A 25516-nucleotide genomic window follows, 5' to 3' on the forward strand; every position below is an offset into this window, starting at 1 on the left:
TTTTAAACCTTACAATGCTTTTAAATCCCCAGGAGTTATGCAGAAGGTAAGTAGTTTCCGATTCTAAAAGAGCTGCAGAATATGTACAAATCCTGAATATTGCCTTGAGGCTTTGTTGAGATTGTTGTGATGTTTCTTTCACCATGCAAATTCTTGAAGCATTCTGTATTTTTTTCATGGGGCTTGGAGCAACCTGGTCTAGTGGAAGGTGTCCCTGCCCATAGCAGGGGGGTTGGAACTAGATGATCTTTAAGGTACCTTTGAACCCAAACTATTCTGTGATTCTTTCCGGTATTTTTGATGAGGAAACCATGAAGGACAGCTTGGCACTATTATCTGACTGTCCTGTTTTGTAGGTGGTGTATATACAGGATGAGCTGTTTTTGTTTCACCTCGAATTTACTGGAGTACATGGTGACTAGAGGATATACAGTGTTGGTAGTTGTCTTCTGTTTTCACCAGCTGCATTATTAGATCCAGTGACAAATTGGGCCAATTAAGGTAAACTGTAAATATCTTGTGTTAATGAGAAGCTCAGCAGCAGTGTTACAGGCAAGCTTGATCCTGGAGCAGTAAAGTTCAAGGAGATCTTAGAGGATGTGACTGAAGCCTGAGAGACACTGAAAGTATAAATGAATCCCTCAGTGTTGGTGGAGATGATGTATTGGTTTGTTTAGCCAACGGGGCGTTGATGGTAATGGGTTGGGCTGCAGACACAGGACGTGCGAGGAGAAGTCAAATTTGGCATCGGTGATCAGCTACCAAATTGTAGGCACTGGGGACTAACTGGAATAGAGAGTCACGAAGAAAACGGGAAGGGCCCTGCTGCCAGCAGATAGGTTCATGTGTTTTTGTCTTTGGGAATCCTGTGGGGGTCGGGTGAGACAGCAGTGGATTCTGCAAAGGTTGCAGAAGTTTGGCACCATTTTAGGGCTGATGTTATATTCATAACAGTCTGTTCCAGGGCTCTGGCTGGGGCTGATGACTCTGCGTTACTTCATGGTAACGCCCTAGAGTTCTTCTCCTGAGAGCTCGGGTTACTCAGCGAAGTTAATTATGTGGCCAGATAAAACTTTGTCGTTATTGTGACATGTTGAGATTTTTCTGCTGGCGTTTAGATCGGCATGTTTCAGAAATTCGGGGTCCTACATTCAGTGAAAGTAGAGAAAGTAGTCTAAAAATATTAACCAAACCCCATGGTCTGACATAGAATACCATGAGTGGTGTTAGCTGCCCGTGCACAAGTTACTGAAACTAAGACAGGTGAAAAGAGAGGCTGCAATAATAAATAACATAATGGAAAGATGCAAGAGGAAACCATAGAAGAGTTTAGTTTGTTAATTCTAGCAAAGAAGGGCTTTGGTTTCTGTGTGTAAATACCTCCAAGCAGTAATGATCTGGGGGACTGAGAGGAAGAGAGTTATTTAAACTAAAGAGCAACCGCAGCCGAAAGTTAAGTAGTTTAAAGCAGTTTGTAAATAAGATTACGCAGGAAATTAGAATAAGGTTCTTAAGCATTGTATCAGTGAGGTTGGGAAACAGCCTCTTGATAGCGTAGGTTTTAAGATGGAGCTGGATGCATTTTTGAACGAGGTGAAATGCTGCAGGAGAAGGATCTCGGTGATGCAGGAGTTCCTTCCTGGTGTCCCTCCCTTGCTCTCCTCGTGGTCTGCATCACTGAAAGATAATAGTGAACCTGAGGTTGCATTATTAACCTGTTGTGATTTTGCAAGCCTCTTACTGTAAGATGGTAGAGCGGGGACAGTTATTTTAGAGACATTACTTCACAGTAAATGAGTCTGATTAATTTCCATTTGCTAAGTCATATATCATGGCCATCTGTTGAAGAGTCTTATTTGGACAGTCAGTAAAACTTTGCCATTACATGATTATATGGAGGCAACAGCAGTCATTTCCCAGCTGCCCGACACCGGAGTGTGAATGCTGATGGCCCTAATATTTTACTGCAGTCCCTTTCCTGCAGGGGGTAGTTGCAGCTTTCTTGGTGGCTTAGAGTACCCAAGGTGAGGAGGGGAGAGCTCCTCAGTTGTTCCTCTGAACTTTGTCCTTCCACCTTTGTGAACTCTGTGCTTCACTTACTGGTTTTCTCTTGCTAACCGTGAAATTTAAGTGAGTTTGAATGAGAATAAGAGTAAGAAAACCCACGAGTCCCACAGTAGTTGTGAAAAATAAGGCATGTAGCATCTGCAGCTTTCTCTGTCATACCAAATCAGAAGGAATGTTTAAGTTGCTTATATTATTGTTGAAGGTGGTGCTGTTAGAGCATCTTGAGCACAGTACAAGGGTCTTTTAATCCAGTTTGGAACCAAAGCTAAATTTAAACTTGTATCTTCTTAGTTACAAAGATGATAAACTCCGATGTTTTACATTAATATCTCTCTGAAATACCAGTTTAGGATAATACAAGATAATTTAAAAGCAGCTTTCTCAGTTTATGTAGTTTGTAGCAAAATCGTACCGCTAAATAGTGAAGAGTGAGAAAGTGTTTATGTTTGCCATTAGCCCCTTTATGTAACTGTTGAATGAAAGGAAATTCTCCTCTTGGCCCAGCTGTAAAATAAGGTTATGTTCCTTTGAAGTCCCTTCCAGCCTTACATTTGCTCATGAAAGCACTTTAATTCACAAGTCTCTTAGCTGTCTGTTAATCTATGAACAATCACTTGAGAATGAAGATATCCGTAGAGCACAATAAGTATCTGTCGTTTTCACTCCCTTTTTCTTTTTCCTTTTTGTTTTTTTTCCTTTTTTTATTTTTTTTCCCTCCTGTGAACATCAAGCACGTTCACCCTCTGGGACCTTTGACTTCTGCCAGGACGGTAGTTCGCTTGTGATTCATGTGTGAACTTCAGAAAATACGGACACTTAGTGATGATGTCGGGGATATGATGTTACTTCCATCCTTTTAAAATTTTTACATTTGTGTAGTCACTGTGTCTGGAGTAATATTAAAGAGTGTTGCAAATACCATTGATTCGGAGCGATTACTCTTTCACAAGGCTGTCTGGCAGATTGCAGGGTTTTACCAGATGTTCTGATTTACAAGTACTGTTGCTCATCTTACAAAGTAAACTTAAAATAAGTAGGACCAAAACAGCTTTAAAAAAACCCCACTGAATAATAGGTAAATGTAATCAAATGTTTTCTCTGCTTATAAAATCTACCTGTGGAAAACTGAAGTAGGAAATTCCCTGAATAACTGTCGTATCAGTGCTGCTACTTCCAGCAGAGCTGACAGTTTTTATAATGTTTGATTTTTTTTCTGTGTTGTAAAACATCAGATTTAATCTAAATGTTACATTTGTGCAATTGTATTTTCCTGTTGAATGTGTTGGTTTTGATCTTTGAACAGTATCCTTTTTTGAGGGGGAGTATCTTTGCTCAACTTTGTTTGCAACTCTAATCCTAATTTTGCTCTCTACCTTTTGGGACATCTGCTAATATTCGCCCTGCCCTGGGCATTAATAAAAACATATAACAGACCCTTGAAAAATTCCATTGAATGTAACCTTCCAACTAAAAAGTGACCAAATAAGCAGTTGAAAGAAGTCTGGCCTGGTAAACTAGAGTAAAAAATGTGTGATCCGTGGTTGCCTCCCTTAAGTTGTATTGTGATTGGGTATTTTTCTCCACCATTAGAAGCTTGAATGCAAGAAATGCCAGGTGCCTATTTCTGTTGACGGTCTTATAAATATTGAAAATACAAATTCCTTCCATGCTTGGCACAACACTGAAAAACCTAGAATTTCATCCCAGAAGTTCAGAACTAAGGTCAAACCCATAACTGCAGAAGTCCTTGCTAATTAGCAAAACTTTTTGATACTGTGTGTGTTCTGCTCTCATCAGAAACATTAAAACAAAAGCACAAAATCCCAAACATATTTTCAAAAAATCATATCCATTGTTTCAGCAAATATGGACTGGAATTCTGTTTCCTGATTTGAAATTGTCCCAGAGTTCTGTGGAAATAGGGTTGCATTTGTAAGTGCTCACATACTCTGTAAATAGCTGCTCAGGACGTTGTCAGGAATAGTGACAGCTCTCACTTGGACTAAATCTGTAAATCCATGATGTGATACGAAATGTGATCCAGTGTTTGCTTATGCCCCTTCTGATTTAAATCTAGAGAGGGTCTTTGATTATTGGGGTATCTGGTCCTGATGAGAGACACTCATGTTCATTGATGTTCACTGATCCATGGAATTTTTCTTCTCTGTGCCCATCATTTGAGACCTGCAAATGCAGGTGGCAGCAGCTGTTACTTGCAGTTCATGGCAAAGTCTGATTGGCCCATCTGCAGCCCAGAGCTTATTGTACCAGTCTGGGTCCTTCCGTATGGCACCACTGGTCCATCACCCCCCGCTTCCCTGTGCTTGTACTTAGCAGCAACAAGGACCCATTCTAGTCATACCCTGCCGGCTAAAACTCTGCTGACAGCAGTGTTCATATTTTCAAGAATACTTCTTCTGACCCATGGGTTTTAGTGTAGCATCAGTGGAAAAATTTCAGTGCATCATTTATATCTACGGTTGTGACCCAGAGGAACCCCCTGCCCTTTCCCTAGGAGCACATTGCAGAACAGGTCTTAAAATCCATGCACGCACATCTTGCACGTTTTCTGTCTGTAATGGAATGGAGTTTATCTGGACTTTAGATACAGAGTTTGTAAAACTGAAAAAAAAGAAAACCAGCTCAATAACCAACCCTTTTGTAAGGGAAATAATTATGAAAGTGCTGTTTACCAACATGATGTTACACTGGACGATGTTTAATACCTTCCAAAACTAATCTTTTAGATAACTTCTATAAAAAAAGATGTTAGACTCCCTTCCTGTGGTTATGCATTTCACTATCTTTGTTGTCTTTAATGTTAGACTCCTTTCTTGTAGTTATGCATTTGACTATCTTTGTTGTCTTTTATCTCTACTGACTCCTCCTGACAGAGGAGTACTCTGGAGCAAGATTTGAAAGAGCAAAATGAAGTGCTTCTGTGTGGGGGGAACTTCTGCCAAGTAGAAAGGGAAATTTGAGAGGAAGAGCAAACATGCTTGAAAGTCTACCAAGGCTGTTTCTTGACAGTAAAGACAGACTGTAGAGGACTTGGAAGCAATGATGAAATAGCTTATGTTATTAGACTAAGATAAAGGTCTTTGTAGCAGCAATCAAGAGTTATTGTGCGTGGGAGAAAAAGGATTTGCTGTGATCAGAGAAAAGGTTATTGCCATTATTGAGAGACGGTTGGAAAGTTGATGCTCAGGCATATAAAGCTCGTGCTGTAATAGTCATTACAGCTTTTTAGGTGTGAACATAGATGGCCGTGTTGTTATGATGTATAAGGAAAAAAAACGTTGACTTCAGTGTAATTCAGACCAAATGTCTGATTTGATGATGTTGTCTGGGTTGTGTATCTGAGTTTCAGAAGAATTTGTTGCAAGAAACAAAGACTGGCAGAAAAGCCAGTGAAGAGACAGTTTTGGTTTTGCCCAGTTGAGCAGACATCCATCCATCCATCCATCCATCCATCATCTATCCATCCATCCATCGCTCTGGGGATGTCAGGCTGAGATTTATTCTAGCTAGAAGAAAAAGGTATGTTTTTTTCTCAGCTCAGCTTACGTGGTCAGAGATCTTTGTCAAAATGCTATCAGTGTTTGCATCTTCCACTTGTAGGGCTGTCTTTGCTGGAGAACAGGCTAAGTGCCAGCCTGTGGCCCTAAGGGGTCATGTTAAGCATGGAATAAATCAATTTAGAGACATATAGTGACAAACTGTGTAATAGGGACCCCAAGTAAAGTACTATCTTGTCGAAGATAGTCCAGCATGTATTACGAAGTTTTATGCAAATTAAATGCCCAGACACAGCCCGTTCTCACTCATAAAAATGCTTGTAAAAATCTATTGATGATTAATTTATTAAAACATCTCTAGATCATGAAAATGTCTCTGATTTTAGCATGACTGGTTTAGATTCAAGTTTTGGGTCCAGTGATCGTTATTTTCTCTTAATTGGTTCCTAGCACACAAGATGGGAGCAAAACCAGTGCTATGTGATTTATTTAGATAATCAACAGGGTTTATAAATAAACAATGACTAATTTGGCAAATGCTGAACTACACTGCTGAGCCTGACTACTCAAATAACAACTTCACTTCTCAAAAAAAAGCTAATTCTCAGCAAACTGGAGACTGTTTTGACTAGCTGCTCTGCAGATGTTCTTTTTCATGCTGTGGTAATTCATTCTGCGGTGTATCCTTATTGTTTTGTTTATCATTTTCAAATCTCTATCAGGAAAATTCATTTTACATCAGCTCTAAGTAAAACTTAACTTGTGCTGTTGTTCTTAGTATCTGCTGAGAACTCTTTACATGATTAAGAGATGTTTTGATTAGATGAGGTGTCCAATTCAAAGGCAGTCTGGGGTTTTTTAGCAAGGTTGTGGCTGGCTTTCATTTGGTGTGGTTCTTTGGTAATCACTGATGGCTCTTTGCTTATCTATAGTAAAGCTACTGCACGTGGTAAAAATACCATGATATTACCTTGCTGTGCATTTCAGTTGGTGAATACAAACCACTTCTGTGCTACAGCCTGATCTACTACAGGACAACATTGTTTATGCATCCAAAATCTTTTCAAAGCATGAGCTGTGAAATGTTAGCGGTAATAGTTTGGCAAAGGCTTTGCAGGGTTACACCCAATTTGAGGTTCTCTATCAGGCTCCACATCACTGAGAGCATCGCAGAGGACCCAGTAAGTAAACCACAGATATTTTCTTTCAAACAAGGCCAGAGTGGAGAAAAGCAATCTGACCAGAATGGTCGGTAAATATGTGAAGATTTGTGAGCTAATTCTGTTAGCAGACGATGATGAGGGAGGATGAATCAATTTGATGTAATCAGAGTTATTTACAAGGTTCATATTCAAAGTCCAGTTCCTTTAAGCAGAAGAGCAATCGAAGAGGTGATGATTTTGTCAGCAATTTGAACATCTTTTTTTCAGCCTATCTCCTGGCCATAAGCTCTCTGGCATTTAAGATTTGTCCGCAGATGGTGAACTGCTAGGACATTTATGCACAAGCAGTACTGTTCTGGTACAAGGTGGAATATCAGATTCTAGAGGCATCCTGGCTAAAAACCTGTGATGGCTGTGGGGACTGTTAGAGTGAGGAACTTTGATGTTGCTTGTAACCTGACATAGCTGTGTTTTATGGACCATTATATTTACTAGGGACAGTAGTAACTAGGGCCACTTACAAGGTCCTTCTCTTCAAGGATCCCGGCTGGTTTTTGCCTCTGAAGTTGTGGACCCAAAATCAGATATGTTCTTTTTTTGAAGCTTTTCCATACAACTTTATTTAAGTATTTGCCAAAGGCTGTGCTACATTTTTTTCTGTAACAAGAGAATTTGGCCTTGCTTTAATAATGGACTAGATCGCATCTGTACAGTCCAGATTTCATGATACTTCTCAGGCATTCTCTAGGAGAGGCTTCCTTGAGACACTTCTCGTGATCCTTGCGGAAGAAAGGCTGGACTATGGTTTGTCCTCCTTTTCTGTAAGCTCTTAAAAGGTTTGGAGAAAATCTTCTAACGCAAAAGTGCTGTATTTGCTATACCATTTTTTTCTTACACACATTTTATCCAAGAAATTATCTCAACTCGTTCACAGTCCCAAAATGGCCAGAGTTTTATAATCCTCATGTACAATGAAAAAACTAGCTGAGGTTATCTTTCCACCAGGTTCTTTTTTCCTCACAGCAATCACAGAGCATTACTTAAGAGCACTTCTGAACCTGTGCTCTGTAATCTGAACACCTTCTTGGCTTGATTGTGTTTCTGATGTCCCCATCATGTGGCTATTCATAAATTATCCTTTGAATCTGTGTGTATAATATTAAAGAACACTTCTTTTTATCCATATGCCTTTATCTGTAGGCAGGTATTCTTTGTTTCCCTTTCTAAGAGCACATTTATCAAACCAGAAGAAGCGTCTGTGCGTGCTGCCTGGCACCAGCTGTACGCTGAAGATGCTGAATAGCTGAACTGAGTGATCTGAAAAGCGATTGGAGTTGGGTTAAGTGTGTCCAGACATGCAAATGTGTTTATAAAAATCTGCTTGCCAGTTAGGGATTACATTTAACGTTATTCACAGGGCACGGCTGGATACGCGGTGCTTGGATGTGAAGTTTATTGGTGCGATGCTGCTTGATGGGTGATGCGTAACAGCCCTGTTTTGCTCTGGCAATCGGCTGGCACTCACTGGCCTTTCCTTTCCATTTCAGCTCACACCCAGCACTACCCTGTGCCTCAGAAAGTTTGTCCAGGGAAAAAAAGGACAAATAAATTTGCTAAGGGTATCATCTCACAGCTCATGTGGAGCAAGAGCTCCAGACAAAGTGAGCATTGCTGTATGTGCAGCAGCTGAAACCGCTCTGATTTCCCAGCAAGAAATACAGGTCATTGACTGCTCAAGCTTTCCAGCAGTAACGAACAGGGGTGTAGAAGGTGTTCTAAATCTCCACACTTCAACGTTTCACTTCTCAATACGCTGTTGACTCGTTGCAGATGGTACCCATTTGCTGACTCTCTGGACTCTATCAAAATCACGTCTGAAGCAGAGGTTGAAGCCCAGAAGGCTGGAGGAGCCTTCATCTGCCCGGCAGCCCTCACCCATCTATACGTTTGTAAGTCACAGCATCTCGGCAGGGGTTGGTTTGAACGGAAATTTGCTAGACAGCTTTCTTTTGCATCCCTTTGCCCGGGTGATTAACCACACCGGGTGTGGGGCTGGCGCCGTACCTCCTCGCAGTGCTGCATGTCCTGTTCTCCGCCCGTGTGTAACTGGGGGGGCGGGCAGTTGGATTCCAGCCTCATAAGCTAATCCGTGGGTTTCAAAGGGTGTAACGTGCTAAGTTTTTATTGGCAGCAGCCTTTAGATTTGAGCTGCCAGCACTAGAAATGCCGCTGAAGTCAAAGGGTACCAGAGCTCCCACTCGCACTCCAAGAGCAGAGTCCTGCCTGTGATTGCCACACCGATGTGAGAGCGATGAGGGCTGCTTTACTCATCGTCCTTCTTCTGGGTTAGCATTGACTGTCTGGATCTTACTTGGCAAGTAGATGCTTATCTGTCAAGCACAGCTACTCCTGTCTTTTCTGAGCATCCTTCTCACCTGATATAGCACTGTGGGTTAAAGGAAAAACAAGTTCTGTATTCTGCATCGATTTGTTGCTGTACCTGTTCAGTAGCTTTTAAATTCAGCCAGTGCACAAAGGAAAACAAAAACCCAGTGGGATTTCTCTCTCAAGGGATTGGCAAGCTGGATCTGTAAGGAAGGCGTGATGGGAGAACCTTACCTGTCCTCAGTTCCTGAACGCCTGCCATGTAACAAGTGATGGTGGTTGTGGACTTTCTGTCCTCTCTGGCAATCGGCCCTGGTTTCATCCCTAAACTCCCTTTCGTGCCTTATTCCTCTGCTAGAACCTGTATTCGGAAGGTGTTAAAGGTCAGGTAGAAACACCTCAGTCAGGCTGCCCAGGGCAGGTGGGGAGTCTCCTTCTCTGGAGATATTCAAACCCGCCTGGACGTGACCCTGTGCAACGTGCTCTGGGTGACCCTGCTTTGGCAGGGGGTTGGACTGGATGATCTCCAGAGGTCCCTTCCAACCCCAACCAGTCTGGGATTCTGGGATTCTGTGATTGTTTTGCAAAGTGCTGCATCTCAGCATGTAGTTTCATTTAGGCTTTACTAAGGAAGGTTTGCAGGAGGAAAAGTGGGTCTGGTTGTGCCCTGGCAAAGGTTCAGACATGGCAGGATGGTTTCCTGGCATACGTGTGTGGGCTGAGCGCTCTCGGGCAGTGCTGCGGCGAGTGGGTAGCCGGTACCTAATGTGTGGTCACCTGGAGGTGAGCGTCAGGGAGCCTTGTGTACCCAGCTGCCTGCTGCTGGAATGCCACACGATGTCACCCTTAAACTATCAGGAAATTAATCTCTGCAATGTATAAAACACACTTGCCATCTTTCATAGGGTACATTTCATCTCGGTAGTGTAGTTAATTAAATGGTGTCATGTCTGTACCTCGGTAAGGCCCAGGAATGGAGGAGATGGGACATACTTTTTTTTTTTAAAAAACTATTATTTGTTGTAGTGGTGTGGGATTTTATTTTTAATAAGAACTTAAGATTCTCATATACCACTCATAGCATGCTAGGAAGAGTGTGTGCTCTGCAATTAAGTAGACGGATATTTAGGGAGAGCCTTTCACTCTTTCTTTCTGGGAAAGAGATCATATCTATTTAACAGGCGTCCTGATTCTTTGTGTGGTGCCTTTCATCACTCCCCACAAATCTTTGGCCCCGCTTCCATAGTGGTTTCAGTCAGGTCTTTGCCCCTGTGTGGCTGTCTCTGTATAACACACACCATAAAGAGACAGTTAAGGCGCTGTGGCTACTCCTCAAGCTGAATGATGAGCTGCCTTTTAACTAGGGAGTAATTAATTTCCACCATTCTTTGATGCAGTCTTTAATTAAAATATATTACAATGATTAAGATAAGGCCAGCAGAGAGCCAGCAGTTCCCTTTCAGCACTGATGCAAATATAAATGGGGTTCCTCTAGGAAAGCCAGGATTGCTTCCTGGACCAGCCCTGGTTACCTGAGTTACAACCAGAGGGGGTTAAAGAAACCTGATGCTGTGTTGGGGTTGGCAGTGGGACATCAGTCAGCTTTCAAAATCAAAACAAGCTCACTCTCCTCCTGACACAATCCTTGCAAAAGCACATGTTTTCTCAGCCTCTCTGACAGAGGGCTGGTGTCTGCTGGTACAGGGAATAACTACGTGGTTGTAGTCTGGACTATACCTGCAGGTGGAGTTACTCAGAATTAGCTATTTGCATGGCAATCCCAAGCACAAATACAGGCTGGGTGGAGAATGGATTGAGAGCAGCCCTGAGGAGAAGGACTTGGGGGTGATGGGTGATGAGAAGCTCAACATGAGCCGGCACCGTGTGCTGGCAGCCCAGAAAGCCACCCATGTCCTGGGCTGCATCCCCAGCAGCGTGGCCAGCAGGGCGAGGGAGGGGATTCTGCCCCTCTGCTCCGCTCTCGGGAGACCCCCCCTGCAGTGCTGCGTCCAGCTCTGGGGCCCCCAACATAAGAAGGACATGGAGCTGTTGGAGTGAGTCCAGAGGAGGCCACGGAGATGCTCAGAGGGCTGGAGCACCTCTGCTCTGGAGACAGGCTGAGAGAGCTGGGGCTGTTCAGCCTGGAGAAGAGAAGGCTCCGGGGAGACCTTCTAGCACCTGCCAGTACCTGAAGGGGCTACAGGAAAGCTGGAGAGGGACTTTTGGCAAGGGCGTGGAGTGATAGGATGAGGGGGAACGGTTTTAAACTGAAAGAGGGGAGAGTTAGATGAGATATGAGGAAGAAATTCTTTGCTGTGAGGGTGGTGAGACCCTGGCCCAGGTTGCCCAGAGAAGCTGTGGCTGCCCCCTCCCTGGCAGTGTTCAAGGCCAGGTTGGATGGGGCTTGGAGCAACCTGGTCTGGTGGAAGGTGTCCCTGCCTGTGGGAGGGGGGTTGGAACTAGATGGTCTTTAAGGTCCCTTCCAACCCAAACCAGTCTGTGATTCTATGTTGTCTGCCCCAATTTTCACCTGCATTTCCTTTTGTATAGACAGTCTTTTAGGTGACAATTTTGCAAAATATCTTGTGATAAATGATCTAGAGACCATATCTGCCTTTGATAGGATTGCAATGAACCTTCAGTCTTGCAAATATTTCTGGAGACTAATGGAGGGGATTGGACAAAAATGGCTGCAGGCTCAGCTGTACAACACTTAGACACTGAAACCCGCTGTAATAGTATTTTTTTCTTTTATGGAACATAAATAAAATTGCATCCAGGGTTTTGCTAATCTTACCTAAGTAATAAATACAGTAGAATATTTGTTGTCTTTATAAAATTTTAAAAGTTGGATTTAAAAATAAATTAACAATATAACAATTAAAAAAAAAAATACACAATTTTATGTGGGCATGTACACATGTACTAACCTGCCTCTTACCACCCAAGGTGGAATAGAAAATTATTTAATAATAAAGCCCAGACTTTTCAACCTGTTAGCAGTAGGGTCAGAGAGCTTGTGGGCATAGATCTGCAGCAGGTGTATTTGCTCTGAGATTTAATCTATCACTTTTGCAGTTCTGTTCTTAAAGCAAAAGAGCTGATTGGGAAGTTATAACCAAGAACAAGGTGTCCAAGGAAGAGCAGTGCATGGCACAATTTCTCCCTTATTCATAACTTCCCTTCAACCAGTCAAGGAGTGACAACCATAAAGCGCCCAATAACCCAACTCCTGCTGGTCCCTCAAGCCTGTGGCATCATCTCAGCGTAACTAACGGCTTCCACAGGGGCAGGCGGCTCTTCCCTCTTGAGCTACAGCTCAGCACCAGGTGAGACAGCAGAGTGGCAACAAAGCTGGGGCTGTGTCACTTAAACACTCCCAGACACAGCTTCGTTGCCACTGTGAAAGTTTTCTTCTTCTTCTTTCTAAACTGCTTTTATTTTTCAAGTCAGGCTTCCAAGAAACAAACCTGTTTTGTTTGAAATCTGTCACTTGTATAAGTCTGCATAAAGAGCAAAATTATTTTAAGTCATCCTTGTTTTGCAGGACTATTTCACTTGCTGCAATGGAAATGAAACAAGCAGCAAGGTTAGGGGGAAACTGGTGGGGCTTTCACTAGGGATGGTTAAAAATATCGAAGTAGAGAGTCAAAATTCCATTGCGAAGCAATTTGACCCTGTCGCTAAAAATGTACTTTAATTGAAATGAGTCAAATGAGTTATTCTGGCTCCATTCCTTGCATCCCAATCACGTACCACACAAACCTGAGGCTGCAGTTCAGCCTCAGGGGACTTCTCAGCTGGAGGGGCTCTGGTGACAGCTCTTTCTTAGCATGACTGAAAGTGGCAAAACTTTCACAGTGAATGCTGGTAATTTCCAGTGGGCTCCAACCTTAATGCCCTCTAATGATTTTTTTTTTTTTCCCTTTTTTTATATGCATTGGAGTTATAGTGACTTATTTCATGTTTGGCAATGAGTTGAGTATATTTAGGAATAAACACTGCTGCCTTTATATGCAACAAAAACGTAACTCTTAGCAAAATCCATTTCCTTTGAGGAAATGAGATGTCTCCTAGGCAGTAGGCGCTGGATAAAATAAGAGGTCTTATGGTAAGCAGACCCGTTTCCCTGACTTTTTTGGAAAACCTGAAGGATGTGGGGAAGGCAGCAGCGCAAAAACCAGGAGACTTGGCTGCGTTTGTGCCCCCCAGTTTGCTGGGCACGCTACCTTCTGTGTTCTCCACTGGCACTAAAGGCAAGTGCTTTACAAACAGGAAAGATTTTTTTCAGTGATAAAACTCACAGCAGTCTCAAAGACAATGAGAACCTTTATTTTGATTATTTTCAATGTATTGACGTTGTCCTTTTACGCAAAACTTAACTGTAAAACACTCTTGAGATACTGCGTAGAAAATACACATAGGAAAAAAACATATATACACTTTCATAAAAATAGAATACATCTTGGCAAAATTACTTGTGTACAGTGTATTGACATTATTGAACCAAACTTACATCATCTTTGGAGAAAAATGTTCCGTTTGCAAAAAAAAAAAAAAAACCCAACAGTTTTTAAATGACTGAGTTGGGAGTACTGAAACGGGTATGGTTTTGAGCTAAATAAACGGCTATACCAGAATGTCAGAGTAAAAAAAAGAAGTTACAAAATACCTGCTGTATAAAGTAGAAGTAGCCATGTTGTTTTTTTCTTCCAAAAAAATAGTGACATCTCAAAACTTGCACGGAAATCAAATGTACCAGTTCCAAATCATACTGTAGAATCACAGAATCACAGAATCAACGAGGCTGGAAGAGCCCTCAGGGATCATCGAGTCCAACCATTGCCCTGACACCACCCTGTCAACTAGACCATGGCACTAAGTGCCATGTCCAGGCTTTTCTTAAACACAGCCAGAGATGGTGACTCCACCACCTCCCTGGGCAGCCCAGGGAGATTCTTTATCTGGAAACAAACTGTAGTATCATTTGTTTCAGCATTTGCAACCATTAGGTACAGTGGTATTTGCTTTTTTTGAGCACATGACATAGTATATTACAGCCCTAATTCTATCAGATATTTGATAAGAAAAAAAAAATCGAATAGATACAAAATTGTAAAACACTTAGCAACCTTTAAAATATGTAGACCACTTGAAATTATGGGTTGTTTTTTCTTCTGGTTAGGCTTTTCTTTAGTTGCTTTCAACAGAGGCTGCTCCTTGCTTACTGCTTTGACCACATACTTCAGTTCATACATTTATTTTTCTGCTGGTTTTCCGAACAACCTGTGGAAAATGACTACTCCAGTGTAATAAATAAAGCAAGTGGTAACAGGTCCTCAAAGCCACGGACTTTCCTCTTAAATTGGAATAATGGGACTGGAAAAGCAGCCTTGGGGAAGGAGGGAAAAAGAAAAGAGCATAGCACCACGTTCAAGTTAGATGGTTCACCACTGATTGCTTGGCAGGCAGTAGAGTCAGTCTGGAAGCAGTAACACCCACCGGCATTAAGGAATGTGGTTAAAATACTGCGATTACTGTCAGGTCCTTTGGGTGTTTAATAGGGGTAGGCTGACACGGCGATATAAACAATGAAAGTTGTCCGGTACTCGAGGTTTCCATCGACGCTGTAGGATAAGGCTCTGACCCCCATGCGGTAAGTCTTTGGCTCCCGCAGCGGCCGGGTGGTGAAGACAACTCCTTTCAAGTTCTCGTCTCTCAGGGCAAAGGGGATTGCTGGGTCCTCGTCTGCCATTAAGAAAGTCGTCCTTGGGTGCATGACTTGATCGTGAGTGTAGGCAACCAGGCGGATTAAATCCTGACCGGCAGCTATGCCAAAGGGGAGGGAAAGGAGTTTGTATTCCAAGGCGTAGGTACTCAGATCACACTCCAGGTCGTTGGCGGGGCAGTTTTTCAGACAGAACCTAGGAATAAGCAGAGCTCTGTTAGCCCAGGGAGAAGGCATGATATCGTAAGTACTGCAGTAAGTCTTAAAGGAGAAATTCTTCCCCTGTTTACCCTGTTGCGTAATTTAAATTTCTCTATAAAGATAATATGCTCATCATCACTCTCTATCCATTGTTCCTTTAAAGCTGCAGCACAGATTAACGTCCCATTTTCCCTCAAGAGGATCATCTCAGAAAGTGCCAATGTAAAGATATTGGACACGATATTTGTCGTCAAAGTCAATGGTTATATGTTTTAGTGACCTTGCTTTGAAACATTAGGAGTTGGAAAGGTTGGTTTAAACTGTACTGGGCAGCTCCACTTGAGGTTTCGGTGTGTTAGATGATAAAAGAAAGAATTTGGAATGAAGCAAGGCAGAGTAAATTTTACTTATATTAATCAAGAGTCAAAATAGGAGATATCTGTTGGCTCTGCTTGTCAGTGCTAACAGAGGTCAAAGAACATTATCCATTTCAACTTCGGTGTCAGTCCAGTTCAGTTTGATCACAAAAGATGGTTTCTGACTATGAAACTAGCTATTTCCTTCAGTATATTAAAAGATTAAAATAAATTAATGTTTTTTTCCAGAACAGGGAAATAGAGTAACTTAAAACTAAAAAAACTCACTGTAGCATTATTTTCATGACTAAAAGAATATTTTAAATGCTTTGAAAGGCTCCTGCTGTGCTTATTCTTAGAGAAACCAAGGTCACTCCTAAATTCCTCACTGCTTACGAGTGAAGAGCTGCAGGAGGGCCACACTTCCAGGGAAGAGCGGACAGGGCAGGTGACCCAAAACTGACCAACGCAGGTATTCCATCCCATACACGTCATTCTCGGTATAAAGCGGGGGGATCACGGGGGTCTCGGCCTGCTTCTGCTGCTTGAGCCTTCGGGTGGCTTGAGCCTTCGGGTGGCTTAAGCCTTCGGGCAGCTTGAGCCTTCGGCCCTTTCTTCTCCCTTCTCACCCTTCTGCTATGGCCGGTGTCCAAGGAGGACTCTATCAGTTTTCCTGCTGCCCCCGATCCCGATCCGGGCATCCCGGAATCCAGTTCCCGTCCATCGCTAGGCCCAGCCTGGGCCTTCCCGGAGCCTGCCCTGCAGTGCCGGTGGGGACGTGACCGACATCGGGGCATCTCCATCTTGGGTTTGTATATATTTGTATATATTTGTATATATTTAATTATTTCCATTATTATTATACTCTCTTTCATTATTATAGCTCATCAAAACTGTTTTAACTTTCCAACCCATAATCTCTCTCCCTTTTCCCTTTCCCTTCCCCTTCTGGGGTGGGGGAGGAGGGTTAATGGAGAGCGTCTGCCACAGGTTTAATAGCCAGCCCAGCCTTAAACCGTGACAACAGGTAAAGGATCTGAGCTTGGCGTGGGTGAAAAGGGGCTGAAAATCAAACGTACCCAGAAAGAGGCTCTCGCTGATAGTTTGGTGGACAAGGTGTGTCTATGCACTGGTAGCTTCCTCTCATGTTGAAACACATCTGATTAGATCCACAATTAATGTTCTGTTCAAGGCACTCATCGATATCTGAATGTAAAAAAACACGCAAATGATCAATTGCTGTAGAAGAAATGAAGGGTTAGGAACTAGTGGGCCAGCGAAGGCTGAGCAGGCTGCAGAGTGAGGTACCTCTGCACACAGGGAGATCTTTCAGAATCCGGTCTTGCTGTTGGAGACGCTGCAGCCAGGAGCTCCAATAACACCCATTTATTATTGTTGGCATTTTATTGCCGTGCAGGCTGGCATATTGTGCAAGAGCTGCCCTACAGCCACGATCCAACACAAACCGTAGTTGTCAACGGCGACTAATTAGTTCATTTTTTTTATGGTAGGGTTTATTTTTTTTTTTTTGTGGATCAGAAAATCTGACAGTACCTTTTTTTGACAGAGGTGGGTTTGGCCCTTGGCTGCTGTCTGCTTGCCTGGAGTTAAATGTGTAATATAAGGTCACAATACGAAGTTGCAATTGTCTAATTTGCTGGTGGTTTACAAAGCATTAAAATGTGAACTATAAAACCTTCTGAAACTTGCCATTTTGAACGCTGAATCTCATATCATAAATTCAAAGAGGTGGCTTATACATGTATTGGACATGATTTGTATCTTATTTATTTACAAATATATTTCTGAACGCTCAAAGGGATCTGCTTACCTTGACAGGTTTTGCCGTTGGGCGTAAGGCGATAACCAGGTGGACAAGTACACTGGTAACTTCCCAGGGTGTTTCTGCATTCGTGCTGACAGGTATCTCTGGTTTCACATTCATCTATGTCTGCGGAAAGCAACACGAACACGTACACGTCAGGGTTGTCTGAACCTGGCATTGAACCGAGGTATTTTTTGTCCTATTTCTATACAGGTTTATGGACAGAGTTGGTGGAAGTTGTGTGGATCTTGTTCTCTGATGGGGATGAACATCTAAGACTAGCAAGACCCTTGACACCTTAACCTGTGTCATTCCTTAAAACATTTTAATTATTAAAGTCCTCATCTCTTTTGATGGCAGCCATAATATGTGTTACAGATGGAGAGACCAGGCCTGACACAGCATTCTGGAAGGGGGGACATGCAATTATACAGCGACCAGGCTGTACCAATAAGGTCTTGCCCCAAAAAGCAAACGGAGCCGCCTGGTAATAAGGTTGTAGGCAACATGGTTAGGAAATGCCCGGCTCAGTCATCCCCCAGAGGAAGCCTTGAGAGTGGGGAGTTATTCTTACAGCTAATCCCTCCTCAGGCAAAGCTGTTTCGCTTCCAAACTGATCTTCCTCATGCCATGGGCATGAATTAAGCTCAGTATCTGGGAAGACTATCAATAAATGTTCTTAACTTTTTTTTTTTTTAATCTCCCTCTCAAATATAGAAGTACCAGACCACTTTATGTAAAATTTTCAAAGCAGACTAGTGTGATTTAGACACAGATCATATATAATTGTGATCTCTGTTGAAATGTCTGTCTGATTCAGGAGAGCGATAGAGATCCTACTCAAGCCAGTCTCGTGCAAGAGTAAAGACTTGCCTGACTAAAACAGCGGGAGGAAGGTCTTTGCTTCCCCTCTCTTCGTCTGATTTACAGGGGTTGCATTAGATAAAAATGCAAACACAGAAGAGAAACAGATGTGACTAGAAATTTACAGTGTGTTCTTATCAAATCCTGATCTACTGAAAGAACTTTCTTTAAACAAAGCATCGTTTGGGTGTATTTTTCATATTCAATAACAACTACTGAAATGTCTTTATTATGTACATACAAAGTTTGATGTCTGCCTATCTATAACTTTTATTAATAACAGTATAGTCATATTTTTCAACATTATCTATTATAACTTGATAGATAATTATAGCAATAATTTTGGTTGTTAGAATCTAGCTGTAAGTCACCGTATTTATCCTGGAAGTATATTGTGCCTCCGATGAAGTGTCACTGGCATATACTCTAGGTTGAGGCACATACCTAACGCACCACCAACTGCTGTCTTAAATGCACTGGGACAAGCTCTAGTAAGGCCTAGACTGCAGTACCCTTACTCCTGAGCTCAGCAGTATTATCACAAAATAACTCAATAATTATTTTTTTTTTCTTAAGATACTCAAAACGTCAGTTAAGTTGGCAAAATCTGGCTTAAGAGAAGCGTATTTCAAAAGATTAACTCATTTGTATTATCCCCAGCTGTCCTTTGTGTAAAGCACCAGGGCTGGTGATCCCTCCTGAAGCACAAGGCCAGCCCTGGCTCCCAGCCCAGTGGTGGTGGCCCTTCTCCTGCCCAGCTCTGGTCGGCTCTGGGGCAGCGACGGGAAAGTGCTCGAGGGAGGCTGGGCGTCAGCGCCCATTTTCTGGCTCTAGACCACAGGGTCTAGATCCACGGACACCAACTACTGCTGCAGGAGAAACACCTGACACTTCTAGCTTTTGAGCAAGAGTTTGTTGGGGTTTTTGTTTGTTTGTTTAACTTCTTAATTTGTTCACCTTTAGTACCAATCAGCCAATGAATGGTACAGGCTGCAGTTGCTTTTGACTATAATCTTTATTCAAAACCTTTTTGAACCATATTATTACTGCCATCAGGGGAAGTCTGAGATAAGCAGTATCCCCCAGACTGGACTGGGTCTACTGGTGTTTTTAAGTGTGAGAAAATTCACAAAGGTGAGCTACCGTCATCAGAAGAAAGAGAATAACAGAGGGAAATAATTGGCAAACACACGATAAGCAGCACAATTAAAACAAGAGGTTACAAGGAGGAGGTCTGAAAACATTTTTGCTACAACGTGCTCAGGAGACAAGAACATGCAGAACACTGAGTATTTATCAGGGTAACATGAGAAAACAAACCATCAGCCCCTGGTGTATATATATATGAAACAGCAACCTGCGAATAAGGACCAAAACAAGAAGAATTGCATAGATATGACTGACATTTACCTACACATCTGTCATTCCTTGCCTCATAGCCTTCAGGACAAGTTTCTCTAACGTTCCTTCTAGTCCTGGAGAAAGGTATTCTGCTGTTTCTATACTCTGAGAAGGAGCTGTAGAGATTTGAGGAGTGCCTGTAATATTGTTGAGGTTGATAGTTGTCTCTCACAGGGGAGAATTGAGCATAGCTATAGCTATTGTAATAGGCACCATAATTTGGCAATCTCTCCAATCCAGCGCAAGATTTCCCATCACCTAATAAATGTTGTCCAGGTGGACAGACACACTTGAAGCTGCCGGGGGTGTTGGTGCATTGAAATGCACAAGGTTTAGGCACTTGTTCACATTCATTAATGTCTGCTCATGTGACATGATCCAGAGCAACAAACCATGTGGAAAGGAGAAAAAACAAACAAACAACACGTAACTATATGTATATATATACATATATACTTATCTCAGGCTGTGGAACAAACTGAAGACATAAAAGGGAGATCTTGAAGGCAGTAAAATACAGAGAACACAATGCCAAGGAGGCCGGGTATTCTATCCTGTACAGTAATTTACCTTCATTCTTCCTGTACGGCTACTTGGGACGTAGGACTGTGCTCACGCAGGACAAGAACTCTTGCCTCGAGTGTTACTGAAGGTGAGGTGTGGCTCTAAAAGGGGGATTCGAGTGTGTTCCCCTGCTTTGGCAGAAGCAGGGCTGTGTGACAGCCTGGAGGCTGCCGGCTGTAGTTCCTGCTGGTGGCCAGAAAAGATGCACTCTGAGAAACAAGTGGCCCTTAGGCCGCACGCTGCTCATCGGTCCAGCCTCAGCTGCTCACTGCTACTTTAGTAATTATATTTTTTTCTTAACTGCTCCACAGATGAGCAGGAGAAGCTGTCAGGCCCTTCTTTAAAGGATGATACTTAACATGCAGCATTAGAATTTCAACTCAAACTGGCCTGGAGGGAAGCTCAAAAAGCTCCGACACGGTTATTGTGCTCTGCACACGGGGAGAAATCAGGTCTCGAGGACGTGTCCCAGGGCTGCAGGGGAAGGCGGTCACGTATGGTCTAACCATCGATGTTGTTATTGGTCATTCCAGCTACAAAAGGTTGAAGACTTAACAGTAAATATTAATTTGCTTTTGTACAATTAAAAATATAATTATTTTTGTGGGTTTTTTTTTAAGTTCAGTTTCCCTTTAAATTGTAATCCAAAGTAATTCAAGCAACCCTAGCGGTATGGGATTCCTTTTCAAACTTACACTCAGAAAAAGACAAAAAATTGCTAATTTCAAACAGGAACATGCAGCTCCACAATGACCATAAATAAATAACCTGATATTAAGATACATAACAACATCTCTGTAATTGATATATATTATAAACCTTTTTTAACTAGAGTTTAAGGATTATCTTAATGGTGACTCCATAAGGGTTTAATTATTTCATATTAGTGGGAAGTGTGTATTCTTTCAATTATTATTGTAAAAATGCCGTTAAGCCACAGTTATTACAGTTTCATTCTGGTTCCCTGTGAAGCATTTTCAGCATAGTTTGTAACCCTCCAAGACACAAATGCCTGATAATGGTATTTAAGAATTAAAACTGTTCAGAAATGTAGTAGAATATTAGATTGCATTTTAATTAAGTGTTTAATACTTTATATATTTTGAAGTTTTAAAGAATTTGGGGGGGGGGGTATTAATAATTACATGTTTTGAGAGTTGGAAGTCCAGGGGTAATTACTGCAGTATTTTCTAATTGTTATTTCACAAACACATAACTGAAACTTTATATATTAGTTGAAATATCATTAGGGTGATATTGTCAGGTGTTAGAAACAAAAGAACTTCATTTTTAATATGGCAACAACTAACATGAATTTTAAGTTTCTACTCCTTCATTGTGGGTACCAGATGAAAAATCTCTTACTCATATACATGTAAAAGAATAGTGAAACTCATTATTTCAATTTCTTTTGTAGGAGCAGCCTGGGCAACACAAGCAAAATCGAAGGCAGCAAGTCCCTTGCATCCATACCACAGCCATCCCTGGGACACGTCCTCACTGACTCACTGGTAAGCCTGTCTCCATTGGACAGTATCTCTGATTACACACTATAAATATTAAATACTTACAAGAACAATGTGATATGACTTTGAAACAAAACCAGCTGAATTCTCAGGCTTTCTTTAATTTGAAAAATAATATTTCATTGTAAATTCTAGACAGCCTTGCACGTGTTATATGCAAAAATGCTTTATAACAGCTTTTGATAACACCCTTCCATCTACGATCCGGCGTGTTGAGATCCAACACAGTTCAGAGAAATATTATAATTTAGTTAAATGGGCATGCATATATTGATGGGTGTTGTGATGACAAATGAGCATCTTATCGCCATCCAACAGACAGGGAACTGGGGCACAAAGGACTTTACCCAGGGTAGAAGTGACACAGGTAGGAACAAAGTTCAATTCTTCTGTTTCAGTCAGGGCTCCTACTTACTTTTCAACTCTTCCCTGTGTTCATCGGAAATGTGAACAATAAAAACTGTATTTTTACTAACACGTGAGAAATAATACCTTTGATGCATCTATATTTTAAATATATTTTTAAGCAGATAAAAAATCAAAGGTTCATAAAGGCCCTACTTTAATTTAAGAGGGAGCTTTCAGTGGTCCTGGGTCAGAAGACAGCCTTAGGGCAGCTGCTAGTGTTCTGTGAAAATCTGTCGTCCTAGATGTTATCTAGCTTATTACTGTCAGAAATTTAAATGGTTAAAGAGTCTGGGATTGATTTTATTTCAGTAGAGGCAGCTGGTGGAAGTAATATCTTGGTCTGCAGCCAAACAGTTTCTTACTGCAATTTAATCTCTTTAAAAAATAAAACATTCCTGGCTTTTGATAGTCCAAAACCTCAGGTTGTTTAAAAAGAAAAAAATTCCTATTCTTCCAAGCAGCTATTTATCACTTAGGAAAGCTAAGCTTGAAGAAGTCATCACGGAGGAATGCTTCTCTGACATGACACATGAGAGCAACTGAAACCAACTTACAGTGTCATATACCAACGTTGATAAATCATTATTATCAGGGTGGGTCAGCTATTCTATTTTAAATATTCTACGTAAATACAGAAAGGGTGAATCTAAATGATCCTAGTGCCATCTGTGAGATGCCAGGGGAAGTGTTTTACGCACTTGCACTGACACCACACATTAAACTCTCTAGCTATCCACGTTAGAGCCGTGAGAGCATCCTTCAAACGCTACGCATGTGTGCGTGGGAGAAAGCTCCACACATTTTTATGCCAAAAGGTTCCACGTAGATAGCGCAGGGGAGTAACTACATGGTCAGCATTCCTGTGACTGACAGGAATCCTCCTCCCCTGCTGTGAGCCACCCAAACCAGAAAGGGAGCGTCAAGTGATAAATGCCTCAGCTCCCTCCGCTCTCCCCACGTGGGGAACACCCTCCGCAGTTCTAGCAGGGGGGTGAGGGTGTTTGTGCCACTCGCAGAGGCGAGTTCGGGGTGTATGGTGCCTCTTGCAACACACTTCCCTCGGGTGTTCTCCTTTAGGGAAATCCACACCACTCCCTGCTTGACTGACGTCAATGAAGCCTCTTGTGGAGCGGTACCTTGCCACGTCCATCCACCAGTGCTCCAAGACCCTTGTACGCTTTGTTTTCAACATACAGACCTACAACAATCTCTGTTTGGAACCATTTCATTTTGACTATTTGTTTTGAATGGGACATTTTGTTTTAGATGGGTGATTTTGAAAACTCCAGAGCAAATTTGTCTACACAGCACAGGCTTCCAATGGGATAGCGTTGTTGGATGTGTTCCAGCAGAAAGCCCAGCCACAAGAAGCAGCAGCACAAAACATGCGATAGTAAAGGGACAGGACAGCTTACCCACGCAAGGTCTTCCAACTCCCTGGGACCGATATCCCCTTGGACACACACAGCGGTAACTTCCTCGGGTGTTCTCACATATCTGGTTATAGCGGCACTGGTGGGTTCCATCCCGGCATTCATCGATGTCTACAAGCAACAAGGCAAGGGGAAGCGGTCAGATTTGTCTTGAAACTTCTTACAGCTTTAAACTTCTTAATGTAGAAGGAATGCAGTTAAGCCACAAATGAATTTGGCCCTCTAGATAGATTTGGCCTCTCAACGTACACTTTCCTTGCCTGGTGCCGTGATTAGGCATTACTCCATAACAGTTTGTGTTACAAATCACAGTGTGTGTTTCACAATCTGAAAACAGCTTTTGAGCAGATACACAGACAAAATTTTTCAACTGTATTGCATTTACACACACTTTTTCCATTAATTTTCGAAACTTTTCATTGAGGTTTCCAATGTGATCAGCTACTCTCCAAAGAGACCTAATCCATCTTCCTGTCATATCCCACTAGAAAAAAAGATTTCACAGAATCACAGAATCACCGAATCAATCAGGTTGGAAGAGACCTCAGGGATCATCGAGTCCAACCATTGCCCTGACACCACCCTGTCAACTAGACCATGGCACTAAGTGCCATGTCCAGGCTTTTCTCAAACACCCCTCCAGAGATGGTGACTCCACCACCTCCCTGGCAGCCCCTTCCAATGGCTAATGACCCTTGCTGAGAAGAAATGCTTCCTAATGTCCAACGTGAACCTACCCTGGCGAAGCTTGAGGCTGTGTCCTCTTGTCCTATCGCTAGTTGCCTGGGAGAAGAGGCCGACTCCCACTCCACTGCAACCTCCCTTCAGGTAGTTGTAGACTGCAATAAGGTCACCTCTATTTGGTGATATATGTGACGTGGGTTATGTTTAAAAGCATCCTTGATTAGCAGCAAGGACCTGTGCTCTTGATGCAGAGCTCCTGAGCCAAACTCTTAAGAAAGTGTTCACATGTGGGGCAAAACGTTTCAATCAATGAACAATTTGTAGAATTCAAGGTGACAACGCAGCAAAGATGCTGAGAAAAACCTTACATGGAAAACTAGACATGGCAAGGATACCTCTGTTCTTTTAATACCGATGACAAAGAAGTTGAATCAAGTATGTTCCCATAAATGAAAAAACGATAGTGCCTTAATAGGTGCAAATCTTAACTGGAGATGGACTATATCTAAGATTATTTTTCAAAAGTTCATCGTTGTCCCTGTGTTTACCATCATCACACAGCACATTAATGCTTGTACTCACCAATACAAGTTCCATTTTCTGCTTTGGTCATTCCGTTGGGACACAGATCAATGCACTTATAGCCCCCACGGGTGTTTTTGCAAAGCTGATCAGGCCTGCATACATTCTGCCTGCACTCATTTACATCTTATTTAGAAAGAAAAAAAAAGCAAGAATGGAGATGAACTCACTTCCTTACGCTCAGTTCCTAAAGAGCAGAATAATCCAGCTGTTAAGTATATTTGTACAGGTATTTGCATGCACTTCATGCCCAAGTCCCACCTCCTCGGGCTGTTAGCACTGCTTTACACACCAATTCAGACATACAGCCTAAGCATGTCATCCAGAGCCGGATTTGCATCCGTAAAGGTTTCTGATAGCAACAAATCAATGTTGAACTCTGTCCATTGGAAACAGGGAAGTATCATTCAAAAATTCACTCATACCCACGCATTTTCTGCCCTTTAGCTGATATCCTGGGTCACAGCCACAGTGGAAACTTCCGATGGTGTTGAAGCAACGCTGATGACAGGAGTTGGACTCTTGACACTCATTCACATCTGTTGAACAACACAAAGCCTTGATATCATAGCTGTGAATTGCCTGGTCATCAGTTACCTGAAGTCTTTCAGTTGAGTCAACATTCAGGACTCTGCTTTGAGCTCTAGTTAATACACTATTGAGGTACGTTCAGAAGTGTTTACTTCTCTCACTTCTTTGTCAAAGAAAATCCACGAATGTTAGGTTATTCCCTGATAGGATTTTGAGTTTATTTCTAAAGAGGGAAAAAGCAAAAGGTTTCAAAAAAAACCCAAACCCACCCCCAACCAAA

At 42.2% G+C, this 25516-nt stretch overlaps 1 protein-coding gene across 1 annotated transcript in view; it reads right to left on the bottom strand.

The window, feature by feature from the left end:
* Positions 1-13499: 13499 nt before the first annotated feature.
* HMCN1 (hemicentin 1) overlaps positions 13500-25516 on the bottom strand; it is a 229266-nt gene continuing 217249 nt past the window's right edge. Inside the window, exons 101-107 of the mRNA XM_068416737.1 lie at positions 25131-25244; positions 24706-24831; positions 23422-23550; positions 19518-19868; positions 17250-17369; positions 16498-16624; positions 13500-15057 (exon numbers count right to left, since the gene is read on the bottom strand). Of these exons, the coding sequence (XP_068272838.1) occupies positions 14691-15057; positions 16498-16624; positions 17250-17369; positions 19518-19868; positions 23422-23550; positions 24706-24831; positions 25131-25244 (1334 nt within the window). The 3' untranslated portion in view covers positions 13500-14690. The remainder of the gene's footprint in view (positions 15058-16497; positions 16625-17249; positions 17370-19517; positions 19869-23421; positions 23551-24705; positions 24832-25130; positions 25245-25516) is intronic.

This window comes from Nyctibius grandis, chromosome 21, assembly GCF_013368605.1.
Source record: "Nyctibius grandis isolate bNycGra1 chromosome 21, bNycGra1.pri, whole genome shotgun sequence".
NCBI classification, from domain to species: domain Eukaryota; kingdom Metazoa; phylum Chordata; class Aves; order Nyctibiiformes; family Nyctibiidae; genus Nyctibius; species Nyctibius grandis.